Source organism: Podarcis cretensis (assembly GCF_951804945.1).
Source record: "Podarcis cretensis genome assembly, chromosome: 2".
Taxonomy (NCBI): Eukaryota; Metazoa; Chordata; class Lepidosauria; order Squamata; family Lacertidae; genus Podarcis; species Podarcis cretensis.
This window is the reverse complement of record NC_137171.1, coordinates 34,894,226-34,921,540: the sequence shown is the minus strand read 5'-3', so window position 1 is coordinate 34,921,540 and position 27,315 is coordinate 34,894,226. Positions and strand designations below refer to the sequence as shown.

Here is a 27,315-nt window from a genome sequence, read left to right as displayed (position 1 = left end):
CCCCGGCCCTCACATTTCAAGCTTGATCAGAAAGGACACTGACACTTGAGTGTGCTCGTGAATCTCAAAATGCTTTGCTTAAAGGCCGATTCACATTCAGCATAATTGCATATTTATAAGCTTAGCCACAGCGGCCATGATTGCAGCCATTGTGTGGGCCTGCTCCATTGTAACTGTTTGCCGTCTCACCCGCTTGGAAAGTCATGGTAACGTGGGGTGGAGTGTGACATCACCACTCTCCCCATGTATTCATCTTCTTTGTGGCTGTGCTGATCCTTCCTACATCATTGTCTCTTCCCCCCACCCCAATCACCCTCATGGTTGTTTCACCGAACCGTCAGATTATGCCTCAGAAGGCCTTGTGTTGGGAGACACACATTACTGGGTCGCATGTGCTCAGCAAAACCACTTGGCAAATCGAAACCAAGTTTCTTGGAATTATTAATTAATCAATTAAATATGTCTGCCCCCCATACCTAAATTTTCTTTCAGCCAGGGCCATAGAATAATAGAATTGGAAGGGACCATGAGAGTCATCTAGCCCAACCCCCTGCAATGCAGGAACATTTTGCCCAACGTCGAGCTCGAACCCACTACCCTGAGATTGAGTCTCATGCTCTTCTGAGGGAATCCTTTCTACATCAAAAGGAACTTGGTATATTCTAATCTAGGCCCGTGCAAGCAGGTTGTAGGCCATGCCTGATGGGCCTCTTCCTACAAACACAGTGTAGTGGCTATAATTGTTGCTGCTGTGCTATCATATTAATTATTATTAATAGCAGTAATAGTCATGCTGCATGCACCCCAATAAACAAGTGGTGAGAAACTTGAGGAGTTCCAGTACTTACCCAGGGTTTGGTTTCCTTGAAATGAAAGGATATACAGTGGTACCTCAGGTTACATACGCTTCAGGTTACAGACTCCACTAACCCAGAAATATTACCTCAGGTTAAGAACTTTGCTTCAGGATGAGAACAGAAATCATGCAGCGGTGGCAGCAGGAGGCCCCATTAGCTAAAGTGGTGCTTCAGGTTAAGAACAGTTTCAGGTTAAAAGCGGACCTCCGGAACGAATTAAGTACTTAACCCAAGGTACCACTGTATATATCTTTAAGATATACAGTTTTCTGTACACATGCAGTCGTACTTTGGTTCTTGAACGGAATCTGTTCAACTTTCAAAAACCTTCGGAAACCAAAGCACGGCTGCTGATTGGCTACAGGAGCTTCTTGCACTGAAGCGGAAGCTGCGGAAGCAGCGTTGGACATTCGGCTTCCGAAAAACGTTCACAAACCAGAACACTCACTTCTGGGTTTGAGGCATTCAGGAGCCAAAACGTTCAAGTTGCAAGGCGTTCCAGAACCAAGGCACGGCTGTGTATACAACCTGAGGTAAAGATGGAGGGGCTCACAGCAGTAACTCTTAAGTTTCCAGGGGAGCCCCAAACTTTGGATCCAGTACAGAGCAAGCCAAGATGTTTTGCTGCCTGAGGAGAAGCACAAGATGATGATCACACACACACCCTTCCTTGCCAACTAGCCTGGCAGATGAATCAGTGCTGGCAGTGGCACAGCGTCCTTCAATGGCCCCGAGGGCAGTAGGTTGGCTGAGGTGATGGCAGGATAGGCTGAATGGTTCACACCACTCTGTCCTGCAGCCCCTGGCTGCTGCTTCCATCCCTCCAGCATGTCCTGCAACAGGAAGATGCCTCACTTCTGCCTGGTGTCTTCTGCAAGTGTCGGCCATTCTCGTCCCCTCCAGAAAAAGATTCTGTGCCTTCATGGTGGTTGGAAGGCCATGCGCTCCAGATTAATCTGAGCGTGTATCTGCATAGAGGGCTGGCTGGGGCTCGCAGAGATCTCTTGAGGCACTTTTGGTCATATATGTATAACCATGGAAAGAGAGCTTGGAGGAGGAGGGAAGTGGAGGAGAAAGCTATCAATGGCTACTAGCCATAGTGGCTCTGCTGTGCCTCCGCGGTCAGAGGCAGTAAATGCCAGTTGCTGGAAACCACAGTGCGAGAGAATGCTCTTGTGCTCGGGTTGTGCTTGCAGGCTTCCCACAGGCATCTGCTTAGCTCCTGTGAGAACAGGATACTGGACTAGATGGGCCATTGGCCTGATCCAGCCTCATCTTCCTATGTTCTTAAAGCAAAGTGGTGCAAATCAGTGTGCAAAGCTGCTTTCTGCCTGCGTGCCTCCCATTTTGCTCGTGCTTAGCCAAAAACAGTAATCCTCCGGATCTCAAGATACAGGGACTTCCATATTAAGTAAGGAGGCGCCAATATATTGTCCTGGAAACTGGTGCTAGGTGCATTATTTATTCCCACGGTGTTTAGGGCTTTCTCTTGCCCTGCTATTTTACAAGCTTGGCTCGGAATAGCTGTGTGACTAGCAGGAAGCTTCCAACATATACATCCCATGAAATATTCTGCGTGGTTTGAAAGGAGCCACTGTGGACAATGCTGGGAGAGAGTCTAGCTACTGAAACCAGGTCCTCTCCTCCATATCACATGCATCTCGGTTCCTCCTGGGAGGTGTCCTGTCCTTTCGGAAGGATGGAGGAAATGGACAAGGCTCCACCTCTTCCTTGTGTAAATAAAACACTGCTGATCTCGCATCCTGGAGAGCGGAACAGTCAGATCCCAGAAGAAATGTTGATGACTTCATAGACCGGTAACATGTTTCCTTGCCAGCTGGGAAAGGAGCTTTCTATATCTCTGAAGGAACGGCTTGATTCCTCTCCTGCCACCCCTCCTTACACCCCCATCTGATGACTTCCCCAGCTGTTTCCATGTTAGGGTGGGGAATGGATAGATTTCCGTCTCCAGGAGAAGCACAGACTTCCCCTCTTCCTGATGAGATCCACCTAGGAGCCAAGAATCGTCCTTTATGGGTGGGAGACAGCTTGCCAAGTTCATAGTATCTCTCAAGACGTAATGTCAGTATGAAAACTTCTTTCAACTGCTAGCTTAGAATTAAATGCAGAGGATTACAATGTGAGGCAGTTGACTCTGGATCTCTCCAGATCCCCACACCACATTAGGCAGCAATGAGTTGTTGCTTACAACACCTGCAGGGGAATCATATTTTTATCTGCACCCATACTGCAATATTGGTGAAATGCAATTGCTCCCTTCTCCATACTGATATGACTATTGGGAATGTAAGTACGTTTTGGATGGTAGTTGTGCTAAAGGAGGTAAGCACCTATTGTCTAGTATCCATAACATAATGGCTATGACAACATACCAACACACAGTCAGTAGTGCCAGTTTGGGATATCTGTTGCCCTGCCTTTCTGCCAAATGTTTTTTCATTTTGACTTCCGAAAACATTTGAAAACCAAGGCACGGCTTTCAGTTGGCTGCAGGAGCTTCCTGCACTTAACCGGAAGCTGAATCAGACATTCAGCTTCCAAAAAACGTTTGCAAACTGGAACACTCACTTCCAGGTTTGCGGCGTTTGGGAGTCAAAACATTCAAGTCGCAAGGCATTCCAGAACCAAAGTACGACTGTACTGTTGGTACTTGGATGGTATGAAGGTTAGTGATATATTAAAGAGTCATCATCATCATTATTTAAAGTCTGAAAATGCCTTTAGAAAAGCCTTCAAAGTCAAGCGTTCCAAGCCTGCAAGCCACAAAGTTCAGTTATTCTCCTAGTCGACACTGGTCCACCTGTTTCTGCGAGTTTCTCTACCAGTGACTGATATCACAGAATCTGAGAATGATGCCCTTTACTGATCGTACTTTTTATGCCCTCTTCCGCTACTTATTCAGTATCCCTCTGCTATGTCAGCCACACACATGGCTAAATCCTGGATTACCTGAAGAGACAGACTGTAGGTTGTCTGCTCTGATCTGAAGAATTAGAGGCAAGATGGCAAGATCTTGCTTGTTTATTCTGAATTAATTGACAAATATCTCTTTATAATCTATTTATTCAAAATTGCCACCCCATATTTAAAGGCGTCATTTGTATCCTTAGTTATCCCTTTGATATAGTTAGGCTGCAGTTGTATATACAGTTACCTGGGAATAATTCGCATTGAACTCGAGGGTCTTACTTCCAAGTAGACACATGTGAGATCACATTGTTAAGTATTCTTTTGGTATCAGTCAACATAACTGATGCTTCAGGTCTCCTTACTTGAAAGTAAGCCCCATTGAATTCAATATAATTTACTTGCTATGAACACTTTGGGCAACCTTTTCACAATCCTATATTGACTTTTGTAATGGATCCAGACCAAGCTTGTTGAATTTTAGCTTCCATTGAAATCAATGGGAACTTAAGACTTGATTTCGACAGGATCCAAATTCAACTAGCTTAGGTTCCAATCCTGTGTCTTTCACCAGATTTATTAATTCATCGCGTTTGGCGCAGTTTAGAATCACCACCTCCCCCTTCGCACGCTGTTGGAAGCCATAGAAGCCTATTTTTCATCCTTTGTAATTGTATGAACAAAAGAATGACCAAAATGTGTTGAGATGTAAATTGTCTGTTTGTGCTGTGTGGTTTTGTGAATGCCTCCTAGGATTTGGGAGGGTTGCAGCAGTAGCTGCATTGCTTCCTCCATTGTAGTTAGTTAGCAGTCTCCTCAACACTCACAGCAGAGACATGAATGTAACCTGACCAGATTTGTGGAGTTAGATTTATCGGAAGCAGTTTAACCACAGCACTTTGGTAAAGAGTTTGTTTTTTCTGAAATATGTTAGGTGTCTTATATATGCTAGCTAGCCCATATTGAGCTGTTGTGTTTTGTTTCGAGTTTGATGTCTTAGGCTGAAACTGAACACAGATTTTGGCTGCGTACACACCAGACGTTTAAAGGAAATTCCTTGCCCATCCCCAAATCCTGGGAACTGCAGTTTCCATCTCACACAGCTATAATTCCCAGCCCAATTAACTGAACTCCCCAAAATTATTTGGGTGGGGGTCTTTAAATGCGCTTTAAGTGTATGGTGTGTACACAGCCGTTCTCATGTTTAAGCATCCCTAACTGAGATTATGTGGCTTGATGTGTGTCCAGGGATAGCTCAGTTGGTAGAGCACGAGACTCTTCACCTCAAGGTTGTGGGTTCAAGCCCCATATTGGGCAAAAGATTCCTGCATTGCCGTGGGTTGGACTAGATGGCATTCAGGGTGACAGGGTCTGTTCCAACTCTACAATTCTGTGATTAGACGGTTATCATCTGTGATTAGATATTTAAGGATGCAAGTCAGTTTGTCACACTTTGCCTATTTGTGACAGGAAGCACTGGTGTGTGTTCATTGTTGGGTCTGAGCCCCAGTTCCTTTGTACAAGAGCCCAAGATCACCTGCCCCATTCCCACCCTTAAAAGAAAGAGAAAAACTTTGTGTCAAAGTCTTGCATTTGGACAGCGTTCAGCACAGTGTCGCAGAGACTCAAGCCACCCACCCTCTTAGTCTGCCCAGAGGCATCTATATACCAGCTTATTCGGATTTTATGTGAATTTTTGTCCTGCGTGTGGGCCCTGAGTCCTTGAGACACCTAGTAACCTAGGTACAACACCTGTGGTAAACATGCTTACTGTGTAGAAGTGTGGAGCCATGGTAGAAATCCCATGCAACCCATGCAAAGGAAGACTTTTTGTGTGACAGTGCTCATTGGTACAGAGTACCCAGACCTCTTCTTTTCTTTGCTGCTCTTGGTAGCCAGTCTCTGTTGCACCCACAGCACTTTTATCAAGATATGAGTATTGGGTCCTCATTTTTTTGTTTTTGTGTTGTTGTTTTTACAAAAAAAAGGAGTACACTGGTTATAGGGCAATGAGGACTCATCCCTCATTCACGCTGATATGCTTTTGGGATGTTTACACATCTTCCTGTTCATCATTAGTCCATTCCATACTTTTCAATGCATTTTCCTGTCACTTTCCAAACTGCAAACATAAAAAAGCAGATTTCCTGCGCTAGGGTGTCAGAACACTTTAATCATTTACAAACCTAATATGCAGTTGAATCCCTCATCCAAAATGCTGGCAGTCTGGAAGAAGCAACCCAGCTCCCTCTACACGCGGCTGTGATCTGTGTGACCATCTTCCCCAGTGGTCGTGCTGCCCTAGGCCTTGCTGCCCATTACAACAGTGACTCTCTTGTCATCCCTTCCTGCTGGGGAGCTGCACCCTATGTACTGAACTGATAATAGAACATACTCCTTCAGTGGGGGCAGGGTGTGCCGTCCCTTGTTCCTGTCTAAGTGGAGTCTGACTTTCCAGCTCCTCTTTCCTTCCATTGTTCTCTCTTGCCTGTGCCGTAACTTTGTTTGAAAAGACCTGGATGTTCCTTCCTGTCCTGCTTTGAGATCTAAGTTGCCCATCGCTCCCTGTGGAGGAAGGTAGATGGCTGGACTGCTTAAGATCCAGATGATTTCCCAATAATTTTTGGCATCTGAGAGGGGTGGGATACACACACCATCATAATCTATTTCCCCACTACATTCCCTCCCTCTCCTTCACAATTATTAGTCTTTGCAGAAGGTGCTGATGGAGACTGAACAGCATGGAACAGCCTGCCGGCATCTGTCGGCTTTCCCCCCCTTCATCTCTTTAAAAACTTGATTCGGTTTGACTGGTCCCATCCCTCCATGAAAGCTGAAGGGGAAACAGGAATCACCCATTAACATCACATCCTTTCCGAAGCCTAGAAATGTTCTACGTGTGTACCTCCGATAGAGTCAGCCGCTCCTCCTTCCCCAGGACTTTCCAAAGCCCGGACAGTGGAGAGCAAACCCTTCCATGCTCATAAATCATTTGTGAAATATAGTTATACGGATTATGGCTTATGTAAATATTTGGGCCAGGAGGGAGTGGGAATTGCGGTGCGCGAGCCAGAACCATAACTATGTTTGCAAAAGCAAAGCATTCAGTTTGTTGTCCGGTTTAGGTGCATGGACAAAGGTATGGCCCTAAAGATGGACATGCAGATCTCTGCTTAACTCTAAAATATGATCCTGTATAGGGCAGCCTTCCTCTTTACATGCTATTATATCAATAGCCTGATAGGCAGTGGGTAGGAGCAGCAAATCTGCACAGCATGCTCTGGGTATCTCCATCTCCATATGATCACAGCATCCTGGAATGCAAACAGTTTGGATTTATGGATGAGCATGTCCAACCGTCAACAAGTTTAAGTGAAACATAAGCAGGGGAATGTCTGTGTGCATTTCTAGAGAATCCAGTCATTGTGTAATTCTCCTTTCGCTTATAATGTCCGCGGAGACCAACCTGGTGCCTTCTGGATGTTATGAATGACACCAACTTGGGAAAGGCATCTCTTTTATTTATGTTTTCATTCATCTATATCCCGCCTTTCCTCCAAGGAGCTCAGGATGATGGGAATAGTTGGCTTCCTCCCTGTTTTATCCTCAGAACAAGCTTGTGAGGTAGGTTAGGCTGAGTGACGGTGACTGGCCCAAGTTCCCCCCAGTGGGTTTCATGGCCGAACACAGATTTGGATCCTGGTCTCCCAGTCTAACTGCTTTACAAACTGGTGTGTGGAGGGAGAGAGGGGGAGTCTCTGTCAGAACAGGGTAAGCTGATCACTTGCTCAACACAATATACTCAATGGTTTTTCTTTAGTCAAATATTTGATTTGGCGTTCTCCATCGTGTAAGGTCCGTTTCTTTACTTAGCGCTGTCTTGCCATTTCTGTAACCAGCGTTTGATTAAGAGCGCCGCTTTCTTAACGTCTTTCTTACCCCCCCTTCCCACCACGTCACACACACCCCGTCCTCTTGTGCACACCTGCAGCAACCTCAAAGTACTGTAATGAGACGTTCTGCAATGCTGCCTTGCCTTTGAGCAATTAATTAATTATGTAATTAAAGTAAATATTGCAGTATCTCATCGCAGTTGATATTTGAGCATGCTTAATTAACGGTTGCCTCTGACTAAATAGGGGCAGATCTCTTTGTTGTGGGAGCTGGGTCAGGGAGAAGAGGGGTGGTGGAGGAATTAGCTCAAACAAGGCCTTGCTGAATCAAGAAAACTCACAGTGCCTTTACAGCCCCTGCCATCAGCACGGAACACCCCCGATCAAAGCTCCTTCTGAAATCAAGCCTCAGTCTGTGTTTATTGAACTGGTTAAGTGTGCAGATTTATGGTTGAATTACTGTAGCCCTGAGGTGGTGGCAGTCCAGATTCTCCTGGAGATATGGGGTGGGGGTTTGGGAGCATGGGAATAAGGTTGTGCTGCAGTTGTGGCGAACCGCTTCTTTTCAAGCCTTGTTTCCCACATCTCTAGCTGTGGACAAGCGGCACGCAGCTGCAGGTATGTCCTGAGCAAGATTGAAACCGTTTCCCTCCTCCCCGCCCCCGTCCAGTATGTTTGCCCAGAGCTTGTGTGAGCTGGAGTAGTTTGTACTCGTAAAGGTCATTGGCGAAGGCACGTGCCCTTTCTCATGCCACCTTTAGTATTAACTGCTTCCTGGCAGCTGGCACTGTCTCTGTTGCTCCATAGACATGCAAGCCAGCCACAGCTCAGACTGTTCCGTTGGTAAATGCACAGGAACCCAAGAAGGTGCCTTATACAGAGTGAGATCAATGGTCCATCTAGCCCCGTATTTTCTGGCTGGCAGCAGCTCAGCTCCCCAGGGGTTCAGGGTTGAATTCAACGTAGCGCTAGCAAAGGGAATGAGGTCTGCTCACACAACGGGACTTCCCTCACTCCCCTCCTCCCGTGCAACCCCTAAACCTGTTCTGGGTTTCACCCCAACCCTCCAGAGAAGATTTAGTGGGGAGGGTAAAATCATATTGCGTGAGCAGACCTTGTTCCACACACCCAACAGATTTGTTGAATCCTGCTCTCAGGCAGGAGACTCTCCCATCCTATCCGTAAATGCCTGAGGTTGAAGCTGGGGCTGCCTGAATACAAACTTATAACAAGCCCTGAAAGTTGCAACCTTTCCTCATAGGGAAGTTACTCCAAAATCCACCCCCTTGATAATTTTGGTTGCCCTTCTCTGAACCTGTCCCAGCTCTGTAATATCATTGTTGATATTGAGACAACCAGAACTGCACAGAACTGTAATTCAACTGCTGTCAGGCCACAAGTTTGTATAATGGAATCCATAGTGGATTCCAGATGCAAACGGTCCACGGGTTACGTAAGATCTAGAGCGAAGATTGCTGTGTGATATATCCCATAACCTCTGCCTCAGGGATTTAAGGGCAATCTCATAAACCAGATGGTGTAAAAAGGATAGTGAAAGACCAATCGAGGAGGCTTTTCGGGCCATAGTTTTCAACCATGAGCTGATACACTCCTGATTGGTTAGATGTAAAAGTAATCCCTTTCCCAGGCCAAATACTGAGCTCTTTAGCCAGTATTTCAAGGCAGCCCACCACGCTTTAATGCGGAGTGGGCATTCACCTGTTTCCAACAAAAAATTGAATTAGGGACACAGTTTGGGACCTGAAGTAGGAACCGAAGGAACTTAGCTTGGAACCCAACTAACTTAGAAAATAGACCTTTATACCAGACATTTGAAGCATAAAGGAATTGAGTTTTATTTCCAATCCATTCCCCATGGTGCTGCGCCTGGCATTGGCCTTATTCACAGCTGCCACACACTGGGTCAGCATCTTTGCATCTATCCACTACAGCCCCAAGGTCTTGTTCCTGGTCAGTCCCTGACAGTTCAGACCCCATGAGCATCATTGAGAAACATACATATCTGTATATGTGTGCCAGGTTTCCAAAGGCTGGGCTAGATGTTTAGGGAGCAAGATAATTGGCATCACCATGGGACACTGACACTGTGACTGCACTATCAGGACCCAACAGTTTTAGAAAGCAAGGCATCCATGCACATACTCAATTAGTAGGGACCAATCTAGGACCAAGCCTGCAAACTCCTGTATCTGCAGTCCTTCCTGTGTGGTTTAAGTTGTGCACTAGCTTGATTCTTTTGATGTAAAAAATAACAAACTTAAGATTTTCAGTTTTTCAGACATCCACTTGTAACATCCCAAGTTGCAGGAATGCTGGAGAAATGCCGCCTGCCTCTCTCTGGAGCCCTCTCCTGTTGTGTTTAGAAGCATGTATCAAACATGCATGGTTGGGAGCTATTCCAAACAGGACGTGTTGCACCAGCAGCATCAATGTTGCACCAGCAGAACCAATGTTCTCCTCACTATCATCCCAGGCTGGGGAGTATGCAAATAAATTGAAAGAGGAGGAAACACACAAGCCCTGGGTGCGGTTTAAGATAGGAATGGAGGAACCTGCAGCCCTCCAGGTATTTGTTGGTTTGTGGCCCTGTTGGCTGGTGTTGATGGGAGATGCAGTCTAACAACATCTGTAGAGCCACAGGTTCCCTCTAACCTGCTCAGAAGAGGAAATCCTAGATCAGCCTTTCTCAACCTGTGGGTCCCCAGATGTTGTTGAACTACAACTCCCATCACCCCTAGCTAGCAAGGCCAGAGCTCAGGGGTGATGGGAGTTGTAGTCCAACAACACCTGGGGACCCACAGGTTGAGAACCGCTGTCCTAGATGGAAACAAAATCCATGGGGGGACGGGACCCAGGGGCATTCTCTTCTACCTATGGCATGCAGTGTTTTCATGGGGTGTGCAGCATGCAATGGATTCTGTACTGATTGCAGGGGGTTGGGAAAATGTTCACACTCTGCCTCCAGGCCAGTATAAAAGAGTAGAAGCAGCAGCAGCTGTTGAGAAAGCTTGTTCCTCAACTAGGAATGGTCCTCACTGGCACACTTTAGAACTTCATACCAAGTTTTTTCCCCCCGGCACAGCCGTTATGCTCCTGGGAGAGCTGTCATGTTTGTATCTGGAATTCCTTGTAACTTTCAATCCATCAGAACTCCTCCCATGAGTCAAGTGTGGGCAGATTCACCCTGCCAGCCACCCTGATAAATCTGTCTTCAGAAATGGCAGGGGCTCTTGATGTCTGCAAGGAGCCGCCTGAGTTTTTCTAAGAGGGCAGAAGCGTGGCTGGGGCTGTTTATTCCTGAATCCCTCAAAACTCAGCATGCCAGCAACAGGCAGGGCTCCCCGCCTCCCCAGATAGCAGAGCCTTTTGCCCAAGTTGAGCTTGACCCTGGCTTACTCCTTATCCCCAGCAAAACTGCGCTTGGTTAATGGGGGAGAAACTGAAGGGCAAGATCAGGATGTACCTCCTCAGCACAGAATGGTATTTGTTTGGTGCCAGCAAGTGTGGGGTGTGGCATTGAAATGGGAACTTGGAGCTTTTGCAAATGTGTCTTAAGAAAAGCACATTCTCTTCGGTTTGCAATCAAGTGTTTCAGCAGCGTAGATGGGTTTGTAACTCCTTAACTCTGAGGAACAGATAGTTGCTATTTTAAAAAAAGAACTTCGCTATCTACTAGACTTTGTTTCCTCCTCCCTCCCTGGCCCCACCTGCACTACACATTTAAAGCAGTATCATACCACAGTAAACATTCAGGCCTCTCCCCAAAGAATCCTGGGAAATGCAGTTTACTAATGAGTATGGAGAGTTGTTAGGAGACCCCAGTTCCCTTCACAGAGTTACAACCACCACAGTTCCCTATGAAGAGGGACTGATCATGAAACCTCTGTTAAAACTGTAGTTTTGTGAGGGGCATAGGGCTCTGCTAGCAACTCTCAGCATTATTTAACAAACCAAAGGATTCCCAGAATCCTTTGGGGGAAGCCATGACTGTTTACTCTGGTATGGTACTGCTTTAAATGCACACATAGTGCAGACGAGGCCTAAGAGTCTACAAGGGTCTGTGCTCCTTCCATCCCCTCAAAAGTGCTGGGTGTGGGCAGTGCCAAGGTTAGCCTTTGGGGCAGTTGGCAGGAGTGGAATGTGACTCACTGAGCCGAGCGTGCCTGCACAGAACCAACTGACAGCCCATTTTGCCCTGCCTATCTGCCACAAAGTGTGAAGCAAAAACATGCCCTCCTTTGGCAACAGTGCAATATTGTGAGAGAGGAGGTAAACAAGAGTTCAGCCTGGGAACATGGGCAAAGTGCACGCCGGCCTCCGATTCCCCTTGGCAATCTATGGGCAGAAGAGGGGCACACCCCAACTGCCAATACAATAACACCTGCGCACAGCTGATAGCTGGCGGCACTTGACACCTGGCTCTTCCATAGTGATGGACAAACATAACCTACTGCGAAGGTGCCGCAGCAGCCACTTAAAGGATCAAATGCAGCTCTCCAGAAACACAGAGAGGGAAAGGTGCACGGACACGATGGCAATGAGATATGCAGAGCTGCATGCATAGCAGGGGGTGCTCTTCGTGCCAAGAGAAAAAAATGCAGAACACCGTCGCCATGCCTGGCAAGGAGTTGTCCTTCTGGCCTCCACATCCATGTGGCTGCAGTGACGCTTAGAATTACACAGTTTGGGCTTGTGATGTAGAATCCAGTGGCTTTCTCAGAATCCTAAGAATGTCAGCCTTACACACACACACACACACACACACGTGTGTATTTAGCACTCGTGATTGCTTCCCCCCCCCCTTGCTGTTTTCCCTTGTCTCCTGTTATATGTCACCATCTGATAGTTACAGTGTAAGGCTCATCTCCTCCGTGAATATAGGAATCATTTGTCATGGCAAGCTAAAAGCATCCTCCAATTGTGGATTCTCTGGACAGTTTGGGATTCCTGTTATGCTTCTGAACTTTGGATGTATATGATTTTTTTCTCTCTCTCCCCTTGGCTTTGAGCCTGGTGCTTTCTGACCAAGAGTGAATCTGGATAGGGTTCAGACAGAGCTGGATAACTGGCTTTGGGGACCTCAGGGCAACCAGCTGAGGCCTGGGTGACGTCTCTCGGAAAGGTCAGCCGACCACATCACAGAACGCTCTGGGTCACTCGCCGGAACACACAACACAAGCCTCAAGCTTTGTAGCTGCTTCCCAGTGAGAGGCCAGCCTGGCCTTGTGGTCTCAGAAGGCAGCACCACGCCTCTCAAATAGCAGTGTCTGAGGGGAACGACATGCACAGCCCAAGGCCCACATTGTGGCTCTTTGTCCCACAATCCAAAATATCTCCGTGGGAATCTGTTCAACACAGAAGACGGGTTTTAGACAGATGAGGTCACCTGGAGGGTGATATCAAGCCTGCCGCCTTCTTCTGGGCCAAACATTGCAGTATAGAGTTTGAGATAAGCACTGAAGGATGTGGACAACAGGAATGGTATAGTGGTTAGCATGTCGGACTAGCCTCTGGAAGGCCAGAATTCAGACCATGAAGACCTTGGGCCTTTCACTGCCTCTCAGCCTAACAGCCTTGTTGTGAGGAGGGAGAGAGGGAGAACCACATACCCCACCTTGAGCTCCTTGGATGAAAAGTGTGGTATAAATTTAATATAATTCCAGGGCAGAATGGAATGGTATGTGAAAAAAGGTATTCAGAGGGAAGAGTCTTCAGAGCTCATTTCCCCCTCATTTGAGGGGATGTGAATTTGCACAAGAATAATCGTCCTTCAGACTCTTGAGCGCCTCCTCACCCCCTTCTGTCTCTCCCTGACTCACACCCACTCCATCTGTATTATTAGCAATCTTTGATAGAGCTTTCTTTAAATATACAACTGAGCTCTACACACTTTATTTTGTTTGCCCTCAGTTAGGCCATGATTGTGCCGTAAAATTTCCATTTTACAGATTGGGCGACTGAGGCAGAGATAGACCACCCAGCAAGTTCAGGACCGAGCAGGGATTTGATTTCAGCTTTCCCAAAGCAAGCTCAGCACTCTTTTATTTTCTGAATCGCACCAGAATCCATGTAGCAGATAACCCCACTGCTGAGATTGAATTCTGAAGTCCTGAAGCTTAGAAACAGACCTCCCTTCATCTTCCTCCCCTGCCAATCCCAGTTAAATCCTTTGGCTGAAAGAATGCAAGAACAAAAACCCCTTGCCTAAGTGTTTTGAAAGAAAGAAGCCATCCCCCCCCCCCCCGGGAAAAAAAATTCCTGTTTATATGGAGCAGAGTGGGAGCTGGACTCTCTACCACGGGCTGTGCTCCATAGCCTTGCTATTGTTGCAGACCATGACATCACCATCCTTGGAGTTTCTTGGGCTCCTCGTTTGTTGTAAAGCAATGAAAGACAGATGCCCGCAGTGCTGTGCGGGGGGGGGGGGGATGGAGAGACCCAGAAATTCTTTTTCATACCTTTTGTGAGCCTGGCCTCTCTAGCAGGGAAAGAATCAATAGGGGCACTACAACTAGGCCATTACAGATGACACATCATGAAGGAATTTGGAGGATGTGCTGCATGATGATGATGATAATGTTAATGATAATTCAATATTTATACCTCGCCTATCTAGCTGGGTTTCCCCAGCCACTTTGGGCAGTTCCCAACAGAATATTAAAAACACAATAAAACATCAAACATTAAAAATTTCCCTCAACAGGGCTGCCTTCAGATGTCTTCTAAAAGTCAAATAGTTATTTATTTCGTTGACATCTGATGGGAGGGCATTCCACAGGGCCAGCGCCACTACCGAGAAGGCCCTCTGCCTGGTTCCCTGTAACCTCACTTCTCACAGTGAGGGAACCACCAGAAGGCCCTTGGCGCTGGACCTCAGTGTCTGGGCTGAACGATGGGGGTGGAGACGCTCCTTCAGTTATATTGGGCCAAGGCCGTTTAGGGCTGTAAGGTCAGCACCAAGATTTTGAATTGTGCTTGGAAACGTACTGGGAGCCAATGCAGGTCTTTCAGGACTGGTGTAATATGGTCTCAGTGGCCACTCCCAGTCACCAGTCTAGCTGCTGCATTCTGGATTAGTTGCAATTTCCGGGTCACCTCCACGTTTGGAGACATTATATGTCCAACCAAGGATGTTGGGGACAAACAACATGGCCTGCTTAGGAGTTCCCAAAGGCATCTCCCTTGGCCACTGTGGGAAGCAGAAGGCTGGACTGCCGGACAAACCTCGCTCTCCTTGTCCAGTAACTCCATTTCATTGTGCATTACACATCAGATCTGAGATCTCAACTGACCCCTGCTGCATGTTCTGAAATAGCTACACCAAACACAGTTGCTGAAGAGATTTGTCAAGCTTATTGTGGGTGACCAAGCCCAAAGCTCACCACAAGCTGAATAGCTCAGTCGGTTGAGCATGAGACTCATAATCTCAGGGTTGTGGGTTTGAGCCCTATGCTGGGCAAAAGATTCCTGTATTTCAGGCGGTTGGACTAGATGATCCTTGTCCATTTCAACTGTACAATTCTATGATTTTTGTGATTATGTACTGGGTCCCCACCATACCCTACTCCTTAAGGGGACTTCCCTGCCTTGGCTCATGCTCTCTGGGCTCTATGTTGGCTGTTACTAGTCATTTATATATATTAAAGTGAGGCTGTACTTGTCATGTACATACTTTGCTTTTTGTCCTCACTCAGAGTTACTGGAAAAGGAAGGGAATGGCACATGTGTGCTATCCAATTCTTCCTCCTTTTTTCACTGCCCCTTTTCAGATGGCAGGGCCTTGAGAATGCATGCATCTGTATGCACATACAGGAAGGATGGAGTCATCCAAGAAGACCAAAGTTGAATGGATAAATCTTCCCCACACCAGGTTAGGTTGGGCTTTGCATCCAAGAAAGGTTAGGCTCTATGCCAGAGCTGTGTGGCCGTAACCCTTCTCTGTGCTCAACTCCCACTGCTTCCATAAAGCCTTGGAAGAAGTATACTTAGAACTCCTCCACCTCCTTGCTCTGCTACTCTAGGGACAGCTCGTGCCTTGGTTTTCTTGGAGCAGACATAGCATAGGGTTGCCAACGCCGATACAGCGCAGGGCAGCTGTGCCTTTAATCGCAAAAGAGAGAATCTTTTACAGGCTCAGCTTGTCCCACCCAGCATAGAAGTGATACCTACCATTTGCCCCCCTCCCGTCCATTCTGTTAATAAAGCCTATCTGTTGGTAAACCCCACCCTTCAAGCTGGCTTGTTTATTTTTTTTATGGGGCACCTCTTGTGTGAGTTGAAATGTCTAAGGACTCTCCTTGGTAAGAGGAACTACCCATCATCCTTGGACGAGAGTTTTGGGTGCGAGAGAGAGAGAGAGAGCAACCTGGGTGAGAGCTGGTATATTTTGTGTGATTGATAGGAGGGAACTTGTTTTGATATTTTGCATAGTTCTGTTTGTGAATGGTTTCATTGTCTCCCAGTGTTCTTGCATTGTCTGCCAGTGTTATTTTAGTAGAGTGGATGGAGTGATTGGTCCTAATGGTTGTTGATTGCACAGGATATATTGGAGTTTTTTGGTTCAGGAGGTGTGGGATGACTGGCAGATATAGTATGATCAGTGTAGAAGTAAGGTGAGTATTTGGGCATGATGTTTATACAGTGTTAGAAGCTGAGATATGAAAGCTAGGAGCTGAATGGCACCTTAAACCTAGGTTATGGGCACAACAATGAAATGTCTAGGCATGCTTTTTTAATAACAAGAATACAAAGCTGAAAACGAATGAACTGCAGCTAAAATATTACGTTCATTTTTCACACGGTCTAGTCCTTCCCCTGCCTAGCCCCCTAATATTCTTAAGAGGGTCTCTTCTCCAGTCTTCAGAGAGTAGCTGGAAGTAGGGAGGCAGAAAAAGGTCCTCCTTTCCTTCCACTCTGCACTTGTAATCCGAAATCTTAGGCGCAGTACTGAACTCAGAAACTGCTCGCACTAATGAAATTCCTTGTCGCAAAATGTGCCTAGAACAATGGGAGTTTCAAATACTGGATGCATACTGTATATGTGTTCAGGTTGTGCTTGGCAGCAGGGTAGTAATTAGAGAAGGGATTCCTGGTTCTTAAAATGTTTTCAAGATGTGATGCTATGTTTTTGTTTTGGGAGGATTTTACTGTTTTATATTGCATTGTATTCTAGCTTTATATTATCTAGTACTGTACAGTCGCTTGCTGTATAAGTATTTGTTGCTTAGAGACTGTTTTAGTCTTATGTCGTGAGTCACCCTGAGAGTTACAGATGTAGGGCAGTATACAAATTTAATAAATAATAATAATAAAACAAAGCAGTTTGTAAATATATGAATATTAAATATCCAATACAGGTCTCACAATTTTTACACTGCAGCATCATTGGGCATTTAGTACACAGCTTGGTGTGGAAAAGACCATGTAATGCCTTAGTTTGAAATCAGATGTGTTCTGCTATTACACACATGGTAAAAATGGGGGGGGGGGGTGTTTTTAAAAAAAGACACCACAAATGCTTGGCGTTTCTGTCACTAGAGGGAGCTCTTGCAATCTTGTTGTGTAAAGACTGTCTGATCATATTTCCTTGAACCATGATGCCTTGCCCCTGAAATATGTGGTCGTTCTTTATTATTTGGGGACAGAAGCCCACCTTGTAGATTCAGTAAAGTCACATTAGTAACATATTTGCAGCGCCAAACCTATGCATCCCTAACCAGAAGCAAGCCCCACTGAGCTCAGTGGGAATTTCTCCAAGGTTAAGCACGCACAGGATTGCAGCCTTAAACTTCATTTTGAGCTGGGCTAACAGAGAGGCATTAGAGGGAGTGGCAGTAGGGAGTGTTATTTTTAAATCAGCAAGCCCCCTCACAGTTGTAGTTGTCCATCTGTCCTGGATCCTATTGTACGAAGCTGGGTTCTGTTTGTTTGTTTTCGGTTTCCAAAGCTTCCAGGCACATGCTGGGTCTGAGAGTTTTGACAGACTGCTGTGTGTTCTCTCCAACCACATTTCCTGCCCCATCGTTCGCCTGCTTTGTTCCATGAGTTCCACCCAGTCCCTGCTCATCTGGTGGAAATGGAAGCGAAGTCTTTAGTCGAAGGATATGGCTGTGCTGAGTGAAAAGACACGATCTCAGTGTCTGACATGCTCCCATTCCTATGGCAAAATATGAGTCATAGAATCATAGAGTTGGAAGAGACCACAAGGGCCATCGAGTCCAACCCCCTGCCAAGCAGGAAACACCATCAGAGCACTCCTGACATATGGTTGTCAAGCCTCTGCTTAAAGACCTCCAAAGAAGGAGACTCCACCACACTCCTTGGCAGCAAATTCCACTGTCGAACAGCTCATACTGTCAGGAAGTTCTTCCTAATGTTTAGGTGGAATCTTCTTTCTTGTAGTTTGGATCCATTGCTCCGTGTCCGCTTCTCTGGAGTCTGTTCACTAGGGTGGTCATATGCAGAAGGAGAGGAAATTTCATCAGGTGTAACTTATGGAAGATAAGCACGATAAAATTCCTGTTCTACACAGCTACTAAAGGTTCAGGGGCCCCTCTTCCCTTCTGCCTTTTGTCACCCTTTTGTGAAATATGTGGAGAAACACATCAGGAGCGAATGCAGTCATTGATTTCCATGTTAACTGATCTCTCAGGACTAGTGCAAGAATAGAAATCAAATTATAAAGCTATTTAAATACTGAAGAAATGTATTTTATATTTTTTTTTATAATACACTAACATTACTAGTAATTAGACTGCAAATATTCTACCCAATAACATTTATTATTTCTGTAAGTATATAAACCATTGTTTATAAAACTGTATGGTTTGCATTCTTTTAAAAATCCTTCCCTCCTCTCTACCCCTATTCAAAAATTTCCCCCACTTGTCTCTCATTATATAAGGTCCTTGGAGTCATGGCAGCTGAGTTCTGTCCTCAGATCCCTGCGCTAGACTTTTTTCTCTGTGATTTGGAACAAACCATTTCATCTTCCCCCCTCCCTCCCACTGTCCCAATTTACCCATAAGTAAAACGAGGGCAAGTTCTGTGCCTTCCCTTCCCAAGAGGGATTTAAATTTTCACTCATTAATTCATGTTTTATCAAGGATTTTTGAAAGCCTTGATGGAAGCTCCGAGAAAAACTCTAGGCCCATATGCAAACAGCCCTTTTCTCACACTGTTAACTCCTTCTGAAAGCATATAAATGACCAAGTACCACAACAGCCTTCAAGAATGCTAACGGCATCTATAGTTATGTGTTCTTGGGATGGCGTAACAGGCCAGACCCCTGTGCTGGACGCAGCTAATAACCTATAGAAAAGATCTGAAAAGTCCTAGGATGCTCCCAGATGTGTATAGTTGCCATCTTTATTTGCTTGGTTTTTCCCAACAGAGGCTCTCTGCCTTTAATATCTAAATGACACCCAGAAATTATACAAGCAGAGCGTTCCCCACCAAGGCTCCTCCGTGCTAGTGAAAGCTGCGACTGTTGAATAACAGCATGTCATGCTACTGTTAGCAATGAAGAAAGGTGTCTGTATCCTTTCAGCCTTTTGCCACTCCCTTTGTTGTGGGTCCTCACAGCCTTAGGCAATCTACTTTCCTTTCCCCCCAACTTATCCAGCCAGTGCATCAATGTGAGGTCTGGCTGGGGCAACCCTGGCACTTCTATCTACCACAGGGATGGGCGACCTGTGGCCCTCCAGATGTTAGATTACAACATCTCCCATCATTCCTGACCATTGCCCATGCTGATTGGGGCTGATGGGAAATGGAGTCCAATGTCGCTGCTCTGTTGTCACCCTCCTCTGAAAAAGCACATGAAAAGGGATCTCAAGCAACCCGAGTCACTCTGCTGGAAGCCTCTCTTTTTTCGCCACAGCTAGGCTCTTATGTCTTTGACAACTGGGTGCTAAGCAGAAATTCAGATGATGACGCTTTCCTCCTGCGTTCGGCTTATCCTTAGAGCGAATCCTGCAGAGCAGAAAGCCTGCTTATTAGAATCCAGGTTGCTTACATGAAAGTTGAGCCTTCTCCACATAAAACCTCAGCATTTAACACTTGGGTTGCATTGCAAAGTATAAGCTGCATCTCTCTTTTTAATGCCTTGGACGTGCATGAATACGAAAGGGGGGGGATGCCCATTTATCTCAAAAGGAACCCCAGGGAGCAGATCCACTGTGGAAGGACAGGGCACTTTTACCCAGTCACATCTCAGGCATATGAATGATTGCAGAGCACTTTGAAGATGGAAAAAGTCCTTAAAAGGCCTAATTATTCCGATTCTGTTTAGACCTCCCCGGTTTCTGTTCCGCAAGGCTGACAATGTCAGCTGAGTTTGTCATGCACGTTTGTGCAATCAGCTCCTTAATCGGTTTTGCATTAATACACCTATTTACAAAACATTTTGATTAGCTGAAGGAAGGCCACAATGATGCTGGTTTTTCTTTTCAGCCTATATTTGCATATGTCAATGAGCCCACCTCTTGTTCAGACTCCCTCATCTCTCCTGTGGGGGGTCCTGAAGCTCCCCCTCTATGCAGTGCATCTTTTTCTCCCAGCCAGCGTCTTCCAGGCAACCAGAGCAGAGCTCCTGACAAGAAGCTGAACTCCAAAGGGCTGGAAGAAATCTGGATGCAGATCACACCAAATCCACAATAGCGAGCCTGGGAAGCTCTTAGCAGAAACTTGCATAAGCACCGATGAGGAGCTGGGCTGTGAGGCATTTGCTGCAGATGGTACAATTGTGGGAGCCTCCGGCCTTCCTTTATCATACCCTGATACTCTTCACCTCCGCTTGAACTAACTCAGTGGCTTGGGCTGAGATGCTAGTAGTGCCTCACTGCTTTCTGTATTCTTAATTTGGTGTTTTGGTGCACTGCCAACCAGACGTGCAAGAAACAATCCAGGAAATGGTGTACACTATTTCTCCTGGGACATCCTATCACTGATTGTGAAGCCAGTTGTGGACACAGACATCTCGCAGCCACCTTCCTGTTGTGTTGAAAATGAGAATTATGCAGATGTGCCCTTATTCATTTTGCTCACTTTGGCTGCTGGGGATATAAGAACAGCCTATCTGGATGGCTCAGACCAGAGGTCAGGCTAGTCCAGCATTCTGTCTCTAAATAACGAATTTGCCAGTCAGTTTGGCTATGACAAGAAGTCAGAAAAGCATATAGTAGTTCTAAGTCCTACCATTACCACAGAAACAGTTTGCTTTTCCAGTTCTGAGGAGCTTCCTTGTACTTTAGTACCACAGAGGAGTTGCAGCTACACCATAGCAAACCTTCAGGGTGAGGCTGCATCCAGACCTAGGCTGTGAGCCTTAAAGTTTAAAGGTACGTTCTGTAGCTCAGAAAGCCCAGCAGCTGAAAGCTGAAATAACAGGAAACTTGGCTCTGTAAGAGCACCAGGTAAAATATACTTGCTCAGATGAATAAGCAAGATCAGAAGACTAGTCTCCTAATATTCAAGGCTTGGTCAGTCAGAAGCTTCATGAATTGCCTGCCAGTCATAGAGACGATATTGCCTTCTGTGTCCTGTGCCTGAGGAAGTTTACACTAGTTTACAGGACTATGAGTTTACCACCTCATACAGTGGTTCCTCAGGTTAATAACTTAATTCGTCCTGAAGGTCCGTTCTTAATCTGAAACCATTCTTAACCTGAGGTACCACTTTAGCTAATGGGACCTCCTGCCGCCGTGTGGTGGCAGCGGTGGTGCAATTTCTGTTCTCATCCTGGGGCAAAGTTCTTAATCTGAGGTACTGCTTCCGGGTTAGCGAAGTCTGTAACCCGAAGTGTTTGTAACCCGAGGTGTTTGTAGCCTGAGGTACCACTGTATTATGATGTAACTAGTTGAAACCCCAGAGCCCCTTCACACCTATAAGGAGTTTCTGCTATCACCCAGGCACCCTCTATCCCCTTCTCTTTCTTCCCCTCACAGCCTTGTTTGCTGTGCCTGTCCAAGCAGGCTTCCATTTGTTTCTAGTGAGGCCTTCCTGGAACAAGACAGAGCAGTAGGTAATACGAGACTATAAAACTGAACTGAAAAGTACCACAGGAACTTGGGATGGTCGCTGAGGAAATGCTGGAGAAGAGTCCTCTTGCCAATCATAATTCTCTGTCTTCATGAAAAGTGATTCCAATGTACATCCAGACATCTAGACTTGCATTGATCCCATGCACAGTTACTCAGGATTGTTTAGGATTGTTGCTGTGTGAAGTTAATGCCTTAAACCTTTTTGTAATATGGAACAGGGTCAATGTGTCCACTTAGTTGGGAAAGTAAGGAAAAGAGTCATGCAAGCCAAAGGCTATATTTGCAGCTAGAAACCCAAAGATGTAGCTGGAACTGACAAATGAATATCATAGTTGCAGTCCATCTCTTGCCTTCTTTGTCACTTTTCCTTGCCCTCTTGCCTTTCTTGGTGGCCTAGGGTGCAGGTCCGGGGGATCAGAGAGTGCCTATTATTCCAGATACTGTGCAATGTATCTTCACAGTACATTGCAGAGTAGATCTTCATTGTCAGTGGACCCTTCGGAGCATCCTCTGTAAAAGTGGCAAGTTAAAGCTGGAACCGAGCTGAAACAACTAACAACACGCAATTGTGTCATTATGTAGCATCAGAACATTCAGGGTATTTTGCTGTCATCTTGACCCACATGTCTAACATCAGAGAGTTGCTCATTAATTACCTTATAAACTGCATAATATCACATGATACTAATTACAGACATCATCGCTAGCCAGTGGCTGTTGCATCAACAGGAACAGCAGCAGTGAGGGCATCTTCTCTCCTCCCTCTTCATTCAGGACTTTTCCACCATTATTTTTATTTTTTAAAGTCATCTAAAAGGGGGTGCATAATCAAGAAAAGAAAAGAAGCTATGCTTTTGAATTCGTTTCTTAAGATAAAAATATACATGTATAAAAAATAAATGGCTCACCCAAAGTTAAACTAGTAATACTGTTTGTTCACAAATGTCCTTTTTCGTTGTTGATTCCCTGTTACTCTGCAACTGAATTCCCAAATAAATGACCTCATTATTATGTGGAAGAAAAGAATTAAACTGGCTTCACTCTAAGGCAGAGGGAATCTTAAACTGATACAGCCGGGTTTAGAAATGCAGAATGTCTCTCTTCATTGTGGAGACTTCCTCAGACCCCATACTATCTAGAATTTTGGAGCTTGGGCAAGGTGAAAAGAATGTCAGACAAATACAATTGCTGCATTCACAACCTCTGGACCCGCCGTCCCCTGACTATGGCGCAAAAATGCCGGCCATCTGGTCCGTAGGCTTTTTACTGGCAGTGGGTAAGTTGCAGGGAGGCGGAAGCAGAATGTCCCAGCGCTGCACTTTTCTGGGCACCAGACTATAAATGGGAGCATTCCCAGACTGGAGTTGAGGGTACTGACCCATTGCCCAACAGCAATGGGGATAGAGGCTTTTGCCTCCTGGTTCTGTGGATGTAGAATAAACAACTGAATAGATTCTGGAGATGGGGATGTTTTGGCAGCAGCTATGCTGGGGAAAGGGGAAGATAAGAATGAAGCTAATACTAAGCGGGTGCCCATGGAGACGGGTGTATGGAAAGCAATGCTAAAGGATTTGGAAAGAAGAAGAGGCTGAAGGGATGGGTCAGGCACTGTCCTGTGCACGGCAAGGTTAGTCTGGAGGTTTTGGGAGAGGGACCAGTTCACTTCTCCTGCAAGTAGATGGAATGGTTCAAGAGGAAACTTCTCCTGTGTGCAGACAGATTCAGACACAGGAGCCTAGGATTTCTCATTACTCTTAGGAAGCTGAACCTATTTTTGCAGGATGACCATGGATCTGTTCCTGGGACTATCTGAAAAAGCAAGGAAATTTGTTAATGTATGCAAAAAGAGACAGGGAGGGGGGAAAAGACTGCATTGAGAATCTCTCCTTATTTCATATATTACAGCAAATCCAGCCTTTATGACAGAAATCAATCACTGTCCTCTTCTTGGAAGCATCTTTTAATGCGCTAGTTCCAAACTACTGCCAGAGACAGGATACTGGGCAAAGGGTGTGTGCCCTCAGAGTGGCTTTTCTGATAATATTTACATTTTGTGCAGACAATTTTCTGACAGAACCAGCCATTGCTTGCAGCCAGATAGCTTCTCCCCGATGTCTCTAAAGAACGGAGAGTTGCAGATTCCTATTTGCAGCCATTGCTGAATGTTTATTGAAAAATCTGTATTCAGCCCGATTCCATTATTCATCTGTGTCCTGAAATGACACTTTTCCTGCTCTTTTTCTCTAGAACTCTTGGGATCAACTAAACGGCTGAATGTGAACTACCAAGATGTGGATGGGTATGTACTAATCCAATTAAATTGTGACAAAAGTGTTGGATGGGTTGGAGGGATGAGCGGTGAATGTGTTGCGGAACAAGCGATAAAGGTTTAACAGTTACTGCCCCCTTCAATTACAAGCCAGGGCACTATGGGGGTTCTGTCCTCCTGCTCTGTCATTGCCTCCCTGTGTGACTGCAGACCAGCCACTTTATGCTAGGAATCCAACCGCCAAGAAAAGACCAAGAAGCCCATTCCTTAAAGTACTACAAGACTTATCTTCCATTGTAATGCTGGTGGTCAACAAAAGAGGTTTAAAGACTCTCTCAAGGCAAATCTTTTTTTAAAAAAATGTAGTATAAGCATCGACAATTGGGAAACACTGGCCTGTGAGTGCTCCAGTTGGAGAACAGCCTTTACGAAAGGTGTTGTGGACTTTGAAGACGCATGAACTCAGGACGAAAGGGAGAAACGTGCTAAGAGGAAGGCATGCTTGGCAAACCCTCACCATGATCAACTCCCACCCGGAAACCAATGTCCCCACTGTGGAAGGATGTGTGGATCCAGAATTAGCCTCCACAATCACTTACGGACTCCCTGTGAAGACTGTGTTCATGGACGACCATCTTACTTGGCTACGAGTGATCACCAAATAAGACAGTTTGCAGACATCAGAAGATTTCAGGACTGCAGCTGTAAGGAAGAGCAGGCCGAGACATTTTGCTGCCTGAGGTGGAACAGCAAATGGTTCACACACCCCTCCCCCAAGTCAAATTTCATAGTATCCTAGGCCAGCTAAGATATTTTGGCACCTGAGGCAGAAAATCCCACGAGTACTTCCCCCCTCCTTGTATTAAAATATAATAATATATTCAATAACTAACCATGCCCTGCCTTTTTATGACACCCCAAATCAGTTGTTTTAGGTGATCACCTGCCTAATGGTTGAGCCAGCCATGGCTGTGAAGGCACCTCCTCAGGGAGGCAATTGCTCCTTAGCTGCTGCGAAAGATATTCTCTGCTAACCCCACTCTTGAAAAAGTACAGTAGCATCCCAGAGCACTGACAAGCAATCACAGTGGATTAAGGTCATAGCGTGCATTACAATTTAGCTTATGCTGCTTAACTAGTGGTATAAGTTCCTGTATTTCTGTTCCTATAGCAGTGATATTACTTTCCCTCATTTTTATCAGCACGTACAGCAAAATGTTTTCTCCCCAGTGGTTGCCTTCCCACCCCATCTGCTTCCCCAAGCCAATTACTGTAACAGGGACATTGCATCTAACTCTCACAGATTTCCAAATGGATGTTGAAGTGAATGGGGCTTTGTCAAGACTTCAGGCCCATGGCAGTCCTAGCCAGGAAGGAGTACATCAGATTCCCTCTCTCTCTTTTTTTTTAATAAATAATATTTATTAAAGTTTCAAAAAAGTTACAAGAATAAGAAGAAAGAAAAAAAAGAAAAAATACAAAAATACAAAATACAATAAAGTAAAAACAATTAAAAACAAACCAACCTTTCCATATCTTGTCTTTCATTTACTTGTTTCCCTGACCTCCTCACACCTCCCTTTTTTGTATTCTAGTTCAATTAGTTATTTTAGCAAATCCTTTCCAGTTTTACTCTTATCTTACTAATTTATCTTAATATATTATAACTTTACATTCTCACCTGTTAATAATCCATCTTTAAATACTCCTTTATAACATTACTGCTAAAACTACATAACTTCATTCCAACATCCTTCTAACATTCCTTAATTTTACAATATTTATGTAAATAGTCTTTAAATTTCTTCCAATCTTCTTCTACCGACTCTTCTCCCTGGTCTCGGATTCTGCCGGTCATTTCCGCCAGCTGAGTACATCAGATTCTCAGCCAGGACAGTTTCAGATAAACGCCTGTATAAAGGGAATATCCAAGAAATATGGTTTAGAAGCTTATCAGAATCTTATATCCAGATCTTTCCATCCACACTGCATTTTGTAGTCCTGGAACAGACAAAATTCAGAACCATTAGGCAGAACAAAGGATATTACAATGCGGAGATAACTTCTCTCCCTTGAATGTCAACATGACACTCAAGTAAGGCTTTCCCTGCCACTGCCCCTGTAGAATTTCTGCCTGTTTTGTAGTTGCCAGAGAGAAACACGGTGGCAGCCCTAACAATGACAGTTGCATTATGGAGCTTAGTTGCAGCCCCCATAGGGTAGAAGGTTTCCTTTTTATTGTTTGTTTTAATGAAATGGAGAATTTTAACCAGCACTGGCAGGCTGCCTCTAAGTGCTTTGGGGACCCACACATGTTGCCCTCCCCTGCTAGGCAAATGGCAATACAGCTTCCCAAACCCTATTCATCGGCGCTCTTTGGGCCTGCCTCTTCGGTGGGCACCATGCCCTTTCAGTCTCCTGGCTGCAAGGACCCATTCTTCCCACCGAGAGGTTACCGTGGGGATAATTGGAACATCCAGGCCTGCAGCAGAAGCCCAGCATGAGGTGACTGCTAGCTGGCTGCCTGTGGCTAAGGAAAAGACCTCTCCTGTGGGTCCTGTCATTATTCCCTGGGGGAGTTTCCCCCTGGTACTTTGCCCTGAAGTGGCTGCTATTATTCACCCCTCCGATTCAGGCAGGCTCCTCTGAGAGGTGAATGGGACAACCATTTCCAATCCGCTACGGCAATCCCCTCACAGCCTAGCCGTTCCAGGGGTCGGGCTCGCGGCTTAAGCTTGCCCTCCACACTCTTCCAGCCTTATTGCTTCTTGGAAGGCTTCGGCCTTTCCCTTGCCATGGGGGCTTGGTTCCCGTGGGCTCGGAGCCTGCCCCAGCCCTTTTGAATGAATGAAACCAGCACTGAGCAAGTGGAAGAAGGGAGCTGGCTGTGTGTGTGTGTGTGTGTGTGTGTGTGTGTGTAGGGCAGCCTGAGGAGGGGGGGAGAGACTGGATAAACAAGCCTCTTTCACAAACCAGAAACACAGGGTCTATTCATTCTCACAGGCCTCACACACTCAGGATAGTAGGAGAGCCATGCTGGGAGAGAGACTGCCATTAGTCTAGGCAGGCTAAGAAAGATGGGACAGGGGAGGAGAAAGACACCGTGTCTGGGAATAGCTTGTCATCTGTCCCCAGACCAGAGACCACAGTGTTAGGGTTTTGTGTCTCTTCCACACACACACCCGTCTCCATCCCCTGTAAGTTGTAAACTCGTCAGGCCTACCCTTGCTTATGAATCTTTCCATGCTATTCTTAAATAGCATAGTTTGGGGCACAGCTCCAAAAAGGGCCTTTGTGAATTTAAG

At 45.7% G+C, this 27,315-nt stretch overlaps 1 protein-coding gene and 1 long non-coding RNA gene across 6 annotated transcripts in view; one reads left to right on the top strand and one right to left on the bottom strand.

The window, feature by feature from the left end:
* The window catches only part of CASKIN2 (CASK interacting protein 2), a 102,364-nt gene that overhangs the window by 38,732 nt on the left and 36,317 nt on the right, over positions 1–27,315 (top strand). For 4 of the 5 annotated variants that reach the window (XM_079965895.1, XM_079965894.1, XM_079965893.1 and 1 more), the window contains exon 3: positions 23,989–24,040. In XM_079965895.1, the coding sequence (XP_079822021.1) occupies positions 23,989–24,040 (52 nt within the window). Of the gene's footprint in view, positions 1–23,183; positions 23,369–23,988; positions 24,041–27,315 lie in introns of those variants that run through there. The other variant, XM_079965896.1, reaches the window with a different exon arrangement.
* On the bottom strand, positions 18,492–22,995 carry LOC307210450. Its single transcript, XR_013836017.1, has 3 exons — positions 22,650–22,995; positions 22,398–22,551; positions 18,492–20,692 (listed from the first exon to the last, which is right to left on the bottom strand). It is a non-coding gene; the product is annotated as an uncharacterized lncRNA (long non-coding RNA).